The 9,224-nt window shown below is 37.9% G+C and overlaps 1 protein-coding gene and 1 long non-coding RNA gene across 2 annotated transcripts; both read right to left on the reverse strand.

Moving 5' to 3' along the window:
• Positions 1 to 962: 962 nt before the first annotated feature.
• Positions 963 to 4,165, reverse strand: LOC125312937 (the record flags this gene model as incomplete). The annotated part of the gene is made up of 8 exons (XM_048273031.1): positions 963 to 1,581; positions 2,040 to 2,079; positions 2,184 to 2,297; positions 3,071 to 3,155; positions 3,260 to 3,380; positions 3,461 to 3,586; positions 3,748 to 3,848; positions 3,994 to 4,165. Coding segments are annotated over 8 exons (912 nt in total), but the record flags the coding sequence as incomplete, so codon positions are not given.
• A 3,910-nt stretch (positions 4,166 to 8,075) lies between these two features.
• LOC125312764 lies at positions 8,076 to 8,836 on the reverse strand. The gene is made up of 2 exons (XR_007196811.1): positions 8,686 to 8,836; positions 8,076 to 8,515 (listed from the first exon to the last, which is right to left on the reverse strand). It is a non-coding gene; the product is annotated as an uncharacterized LOC125312764 (long non-coding RNA).
• Between the last annotated feature and the right edge of the window lie 388 nt (positions 8,837 to 9,224).

The raw sequence follows: 9,224 nt of genomic DNA on the forward strand, positions 1-9,224 counted from the left end.
CATATTTTTCTTATTTTTTGTTTCTTTCTTCTTCTTTTTCTCTCTTGTTTTCCCCTTTCCTCCGGTGGCCAGCATGGCCATGGCTAGTGAGGGCTAGCCTCGCCTGAGCAAGGGTGGCCATCGCTAGGGTGACGGCGAACGCCGGCGAGGCTGACAAGCAACGCCGGCCTCGCCAAATCTAACAGGACCGACCGATAAGCATGAAATTTCAACTTTAATGTTTTGTCTCCGGAGGAAGACCGAGTCTACACATGATGTTTCCTTCCATTAATGATAGTTCGTAAGAAAAAAACCAGTAGTCACTTAAAAAGGGCACTCACCACCAAACGTGCCATGAGATTTGACACTTTTGAGTCCTATGTTGCCCGGCAAAGGTAATTAACGTCGAGTTTAGACCTTATCGATCTGCTCAAAGGCAAATCAATCACAATTGCGCGAGGACATTTAACAAGGTAATACATTGTTGATTTAAGTTTATATGAGTTTATATGAGGTTCTTCCGAGATAGGAAATACTTTTGCCACTCGTTAATCGAAGCAACATCACTTCCATGTCCCCTGTGATCGCTCGAGTTATTGTCTACTTTATCGCTATCTCTTTGCTTTTCCATCAATATAACCATAGAAGAGTACTTTTTTCCTGATATCAATTGACAAAAATATAATGTCGTAAGTTACATTGCAATGATAGTTTATGTCACGATTGTTGACCTAGTTCATGTGATTGTGAACAACGTCAACAAATACACTGCAACAGTGAAAAAAGACGTCACATGTGTTGACAATGCCTCTTGATTGATTATTATAATGTACATAAATTCATATCTTGATAATGGCTTTCTATCGATCCCAACGCTATTTCCTCCCGGTAGATGCACGTAACAATCGGATGAAACATGAAGAGTGTTGGGAACAAACATAATAGATCCCCAAAAATAAATCCAAAAGTGTCTAAATACTGTAGATGACGAATATTTTCAATGCTGTTAAGACAGGCTTTAACAAGCAAAACATAATGAAATACACGAGCATACATATGATTCACGAGTAAAATAAGGCAGTTATTTGCCTAGGACATGAATGCGTTTCAGGTTTCATGCCAATCACCAAGAGGAGATTGCAGAGTATGAAAGATAACGTGCCATTTTAAATGACGTCAAGGCAAATTCCAACCTCCAGATTTGGCCTACCGAGCAGATGGATCAAACTCCGACGACAAAGCTATGAGGACATCAGTGAGAAAACAGGACGTGATGGCCCACCAGAACCAATCAAGAATCAAGAACAGGGACACAGTTTCAAAGTATTAATTTCCATCCATCTACAGTTTAGGATGGCTTTCTCAGACATTTATCAGTGTGTCCCCTCCGACGAGTCACCAGAAGTCCTAGCAAGAAAATGGCTCCTCGAGTCTCCTAGCTTTTAGGCACTACCTGAACCACCATCTTTGAGCAGCAGATAATGGAGTGTTCAAGAGGGGAGCATAGTGTTGAATAAGCGGATTTACACTCCTTCCAACCTTAGCCCATGCGCTTTGATGATAGCCCGCAGTTGCAGGGGCATGATACATGAGCTTTAAAAGCTGCAGAGGAAAAAGCAAAAATCCTAATGTCAGAACTCATAAATCTGCAGATAGGCAGACTTTTCATTCTCTGAAGCTCCTTCTCTTTTTGAGGCTTCAAACCAGAAAAGGGAGAGAAAACACCTAATGTTTGGAGTGGCGAAAAGGTCTTTCTCAAGTACTAGAATAACAAAAATGTGGTCCATTCATCACAACCTCCATCTAAAATTCTTGGACTAGCCAAGAAAAGGTTGTTAGTCCTTTCGGTGCCAAAAAAAAAAACATTCTAAACTACTAATCGCATAATACTACGCATGGTTCTGTCAGCGGCATCTCAGGTCATCCACATTCTCTCATCAGCAGCACATTTTTCAAATACCATAAGCGAATTCATAGATTCAGTACATTCTCCTAAAATGGTACTCAGTAGACTGGTCCTTATCAGCTGAAGTAGAAGAAAAAGGGATAATAAGACCTACCTGCCAGTACATGAATGTCTGTAGGATGTTGCGCTGCCACCTGAAGATGCATAAACACATAAAGTCATGTGATCATAAAAATTGACAGTGAGAAAAGCAAGCAGTTCAGTGAGCTTAAAAAAACCAATTCCATAAACAACGTACGATAACAACGAGATAAGTAGCAAAATGCCAACTCCAATCTCAGCTTGGGAGGACAATATGCTGAGTGTAGTTGTGTTCGACTCCACCCATACACAAGGCTCTTCCAAGTATTTTCTATTCAGGAAAATTGAAACAGCAAAGTCAGTTGCAAAGGGGAAAAAGACTACAAACAGAAAGACATGGCCTTCCACTCTGCCTTCCAAACTACAGCGCAGATGAGGAACCGTGCATTTGAGGAGCTTTGTGAATGTTGCTCGCTACTAAAGAATCAAGATATTCTATCCTCTCTGCCTTCCAAACTGTGGCGCAGATGCAGAGAGAGAGAGAGAGCGCACATGGCATTCCACTATAGACATAGCAATCTCTAGAACCCAATATGCAATTAAAGTCAATGGCAAGTGGCCCGGTTAATGTTTATGTAATATTGTAAACAAAACTCAGATAAGTAGAAGAAGAACACATGAACTTGACCTTGTTGCAGCGGATGTATAGCATCCAAATACTTGTTCACATGTCAGAAAATATTCACTTCAGAAGAAAATGATTCCTTTAACCAAGAGGGCTGAAAATTCCCCTTCCTCCTCCACCCCCCCCAAACCACAAAAAAAAAACCCTCCATCCAATATCCACTCTATATCAGGGTACATCTTTATTGTCCAGCAGCAAATATATGATAAGGTAGCGGTGATCTTGACATGACCTTGACATAAGAGAAGTCATCATGGCAGAACGCGAATGTTACGAACTCATTACAAATTTAATAGTGACATTACCAGACAAGAACATAATAAATATAATAGGAAATGAGCAATGAAAATCACTTCAACCCAGATGATCAAAATTACTCGTAAGCCAAATAATTCTAGCAAGAGTTAATCGGCACTTACCTGTACAAGGAAGAACTGCTGAAATTAGACCTAAAAAACTTGGCCACAAGCTCAAGAGTTCGGCACATGATGGGGATTAAAACGACCGAGGCGTAAAGCAATGTCATAAGAAGAGGAGACTTAACAAAGCAGATCTACGAACAGTCAGGAAAAACGAACATAGAAAACTAGAGGCCATGTTCTGCTCACATTTAAGGTAAAGATGTGAAGTGACAAATGTCAGGCTGTAGATGAAGTAGATGAAGTCCTTGGTCACAATTATTGTTTGGAAGTATACTTGCAGAGCTTGCATATTCCGTGCCCTAGGTTTCTGCAATTTGAGTGAACCATTAATGGGAACATAATATAGCAACAGTCTGAATCAGCAGATTAAAGGATGGCTGATCATACCCCATGTAGTGAGTACAGAGAATACACAGAGGAACATGCGGTGCCCAGAAATGAAAGGCGATAGGCCCTATTTGAAAGATTTCGAGGCACGAGCGGGAATATGGCCAGTACAGCCACAACAAATACCTGCCACAAAATGACACAAGATGGCAATCAGCAAGTGCGTGATCAAATACAACAGCTGTTTGACAAAGTTTATCCCATGAAAGCTTTTACAAGGGTATCCTTCAATGGAAAGCACAACATATATGAGCACATATGCAAAATGGAGAGAAATCTCATCGTACCCAAGCATTGACAGAAAATTGTATAGTTTGCCGATCCCAGCGCAAAGAAGTTGGATTTGAAGCAGAAGTTGCCGATGCACTAGAGCTCCTGGTAGAAGACCCTAAACCAAAGGATAGGGCTCAAAATCATCAGAAAGAATTTGAAACTGGTATCTGGTAGTGTATCAAAGTCTATACATATTATAGAATTTCATTGACACATCCAACACCATTCCTATCACAGTGGCCAATGTCAATATAATTTACCTGTGTTACGGGGTCGAGGCTGCTCATTGGTCGTTGATGAAGCTGAGGATGGAGTAGATTGCCTTGCTGACTGAGAAGAACTACCAGAAGACATTGGCTCAACAATGAGATCGGGATCCTGTATACAAGGAGCTAAATTGTCATCACGCAGAACATAACTGAGATAGCCAAAAGAGCAGAGATATCACTGCAGCTAAAAAAAAAAATATTTGTGCTTTAAGCACAATGTCCCATCATCATTACAATGCTTTCTCTCCAAATTATCCACAAAGCCAACGAGGTAAAGCCCAATCATCAAAAAATGTCCTCCTTATCACCCCCATTTAAAGAACAAAAAAGAAGAAGAGATATGCACGCAGGAACCCACTAAAATGGAAGGCAGAAAAGTCTCCCAAAATATAAACGATTGCAGATGAACTTAATAACAAAAGGATTGATCCATCTTCTGCAAACGCCATGTTCAATTGACTTCAAAGTCATTGCAACCTGCTTATAATGTCTTGGACCCGAGTTCAGCTGTGAATTGAGCAGAATTATACCGCTTCGAGAACGGCCATAGTCTTCTTTGACCCAAAAAGGAAAAATCTTCCCTCTTTATTGATAAGATAATTAAATATTAAATCGTGTTTTTATCTAATAAATTTAACTTTTACAACAATTGGTAGAACTCAAATTTTTTTTGGGCCCCTATTTACCTTCTCAATCACAAAAAGGCCAAGAGTAATATAACAATTAAATATTAAACCGAGCCTTCATCTATCGGCTTAAGCTTTTTGAACAGTTAAAGTGGTTCCACAAAATCTCATATTTATTGTTGAATATTTCAGCAGTTTTGAAGTACTTCTAAAAGCTTTGATAATAGTTATGATCGCCTATAAAGTTTTCATTTTGTAATGATTTTACAACAGCCGTATAACGGCTTTCTAATGGTCGTATAATAGCTTTACAACGGTCATGGCTTTTTAACAGTCATATAATGACTTTATAACATGCGATTTATTTCTTCATAAATCAGTCATTATTGTACAACATCTTTGTAACGGTTTCCCAACTGCTCTATTGTGTTTTGAATATAAATTGAACTTCAAGAGACAATCTTAATATACATGGAATTACTAAGAGAATTTCATTTTCCTTCTTTTACTTTTCCTTGCTGGGTTATACACATGATGTTATTCTTGTTCCTTCTAATAGTTAGTGCGGAGTATAGAAGAAGGTATATTGTATCTTAGGAGGATAATCGCTAGAAGCCTTACGCATTGAATTTTACAGTCCTAGGGATGGAATTATCCTTAAGGACAGTGCTTGACGCATCAGACAATTGTTTCTTACTTTTCTCGTCTTTTCCAACATTTTTTCTACGATTATTATTTTTCATATTATCTAACATTTTCCTAACATTATCATATTGATTTACGCGTCATGCACTGTATTTTAATCTTGCATAGATAAACGCAATACAATTATGGAAGAAACGTACCAATTTAAACTTCTACCCAAAATCATTTGCCTAGTAGTGTAGTAAAATACCACCGGAATTTTCCCACAAAATTTATCATATAATATGTCTAGTTTCTGTAATTACTTGATTAAAATTTAGCACGCCATGTCGTAAAGCAACTCCGACTGAACTTTCTCGAGATACCATTGTTGCATAAACCCAAGGAGGGTACTGGACAAAGCTACTAAAGGAGCAAGAGATTTTACCGAGGTGGAGAAAACGAGATAGTCAGTATAGTAATGCGATACCTTCGGCTTCTTATAAGCAAAAAAGGCGTAAGGACATCATAAGTGTCAAAATTTATGTAAGGCACTTTGGTGCCAAAAAAATTTTGTGAATCACTTAAGTGCCATTTTTTTTAAATGATTGTTTGAGTTCAAACTCCGGTGAACTTTGCCGGAAATCTTGCGTTGCATTTGTTTATTAATAACCTAATCCTACATGGCCTGCTGGAGGATCCCAATCAGCAATAAAAAAAATTAAAAGTTAAAAAGTACTGAAAAATAAGACAAAAGGTTGAAAAGCTAAAAAAAAAAAAAATGTTTACAAGGCAAGGGCCCTCACTGCCGCAAGACCAAACCTTTTTTTTGTAAAAACTTTTTTCTATTTTTTAGTTTAATTAAATTTTTTATTTACCTTATTTTAAAAAAATCAGTCCACGTGAACTGAATTTTTTTAAAAATTGCCACATAATACTAAAAAAAATGCCATGTAATCAGTTTGGCAGAAATATCTCGCCGTCGGCACTTAAGCTATCTTTTTTTCTTCGATTTGGCACTTAAGTGAGCCATACACAAATTTTAATACTTATGGTGTCATTTTGTCCAAGGAAAAGACATAGAATGTGCAAACTATGCCAAAGTTTAAGATATACTTTTCAAATGTCAGAAAAGTATGAAGACATTATATGTACATTTATATATTAAAATGTGCATTCAAAAAAATTCAAAGAGCGTGAGTGCAAGATTTATATTACTTAAGAATTATGAAGTAACAATTAACCCGAGCAAGCTTTGAGGCACATAGAGTTGATTTTCTTTTTTTCAATGCACGCAGTATATGAAGAGGGGCAGCAGTCTCGGGCAGTTGAATTACGTGTTTGAAGTGTGTCTAGGATTTTGAGTGTTGAGGCATAGAAAAGTGGCAGGTGCAATTTGGGGGAGAAAGTGGCAATTTAATAATTTAAAGGATAAAAGTCACACAAAAAAATCCCAACTATACCTACTATGATACATCTATGTTAAATTTTTTGCTATGACACAAAAAATTCTAAACTTTTACATAAGTGACATATTTACCCTCCGTCAAAATTCTGTGAAAAATTTCAAATAAGGGCTTATAGTTGACTCATTTTTCTCAAAAGACGGTCCAAAGTTGACTTTGTTTTAAAAAAAAGGGTCTGAAGTGACCATTTCGTCTCAAATATGGGCTTTGAATGGTCATTTAGTCCTTCGACAAGAAAAAAAAATGGTCATTTAGTCTGGCATGAACTTGCCGACCGGCTAAATCTTCTCTGGCTGATGAGCAGGTACTTTTCCAAGTGGCACAACCGGGCATTTTCATCTAGAGAATTTTCTTTCTTTCTTTTTGGTGGAAGGACACATCAAGTGACAATATTTGTGTACAATGCTCATTTTGGTATGAAAATTTTTCGCCAGCTCACTTAAATGCCAAACCAGAGCAAAAACGATTACTCAAGTGCCAACGGCAAAAGATTCTGGCCGAATAGTCCACTTGGCATTTTTTTATTAATTTTTTAGTATTATGTGGATTTATTTATAAAAAGAAAATCAGTCCACGTGGACTGAATTTTCACAAATTAACCTAATTTCTTTTAAAATGTTAAATTAATTTAAAAATAAGCTAAAAAAAAGATTTGCTTTGCACAGCAGCGAGGGCACCCTCGCCGTTGTTGGCCCACCATCGCCGGAAATGGTCGGCGAGGGTGGGAGATGTGCCGGCGACCCCCACTATTAGAAACATTTTTTCAGCTTATTTTTAATTTTATTATTACGTGGAATTTTTTTATTATTAAATATTAGCTTTTTTGTATTACTAATTGGGATTCTCCCGTGAGTGATGTAGATACCATGTTAGATTTCTAACGAAACTCATCAGAGTTGGCACTCGAATAATCATTTTTTTGAAAAAATTGACACTTAATTTATCCAAAAAAGAAAATTTGGATGATTTTTGGCAAAGACGAGGTAGTTGTTGATGATTTGTCTGGACTCGGTAATTCACTTTTGATTTTTGGCGAGATGTGATAGTGATTGGAAGAAATTACTAATTTCTCATTGGTACCTTGTTAAAGCTTAAATAGTTTTTTATCCTACTTTCTTAAGCAGGTACAGTTCACATAACTGTCGACACGAAAATTTCCATGACAAATAAATTAATTTTTCTCATTACCATTTCATTTAATCAAGTATCGTTTAATTGCTTAACCATGGATATCCATTGGGAATACATATTGACATGGTGATATACTTATATATACATATACACATATATGTACAATCTCGAAAGTATTTTGATATTTGCCAAGATACACCTTTTGGGGATCCAATGGAAAGATGACAACGGAGATATTGTCGAAGTAGGATTTTATTCTTCAATATGTCTCTATAAATAAGGGTGCTCTTTCAAAGGAGAAGTCACATACATAAGATATCCAATTATATCTGTAAAACCGACTTGCCTTAAGCTAACAGATAATGCATTGTACCAAGCATTGATAATTCGCGGCTCCGGCTCATCCATTTATTCAATAACTAGCCGGCAGCATCGCACACTGTATCGACTAAACGAATTACGTATGTAGTGCATGACAACGGCCGTCCAGAACATGGCCTTCTCGGCCTCACGGCGCTGTATTGCTGCTAGTTTATGGACGGCAAGTACGCGTACGGACACACGGCGGCTCCCCGTACGGAATCGGGTCTCGTGGTACATAGGGTGTGCCGGACGATCCTCCTACACCCGGACCAGGCCATCCTGGTGTGCCCGGCTCACTGTACCCTGCACAAAATAGATTGGTTTAGGCTGTTATTTGTCTCCCGCAATACAACGGAAGATGCAAAAGCGACGACGGAACACGAAAGGAAAAAAAAAAAAAAACAGAAGGAAGCCGGGTCATGTTCTTTTACAGAAGTAGTGGAACGAGAGTGAAAGGAAGTTGGTGAATTCACCTGTCTGAAGTAGCAGTCTTCCAGCTTTAGCGGCAGGAAGGCAGAGCGGAGTCATGGAGACGAAGAGAATGCATGCTAGCACAAAAGCCTTCTTCATCTTTGGTGAGGTTTGATGACTCCGCTGTCCAGACTCTCGGCTCTCAAGGTTGGCTTATTTATAATGCTTGCCATAGGATGAACTCAGCAGGGTTAAGGCTGCCTTCGTTTCACGAAAAATTCACGATTTAAAAAATATTTTTCGAAAAATAATTAGTTATATCATTTGAAAAAACTAATCAACGGAAAAAGTTTTCTTTATGAACAACAATTTATAACTAATCATTTTCATGAGCGATAAACGTATTCTTCATTCGCTCATTTTTGAAAAAAAAATAAAAGCGAATATTTTTTGAATCTTGAGTTTTTCGTAAGGTAAAAATGGCATTATTTTCACTTTAAGAATAATATGGCTGCTTTCCACGAGCCGCTGGATGGTCGATGTGGACATCATACTTGGTGTGCTCTTGTCAATTCACTTTGCCCTGTAATCGAGGGTACCC

Source organism: Rhodamnia argentea, chromosome 11 (genome assembly GCF_020921035.1).
Source record: "Rhodamnia argentea isolate NSW1041297 chromosome 11, ASM2092103v1, whole genome shotgun sequence".
Taxonomy (NCBI): Eukaryota; Viridiplantae; Streptophyta; class Magnoliopsida; order Myrtales; family Myrtaceae; genus Rhodamnia; species Rhodamnia argentea.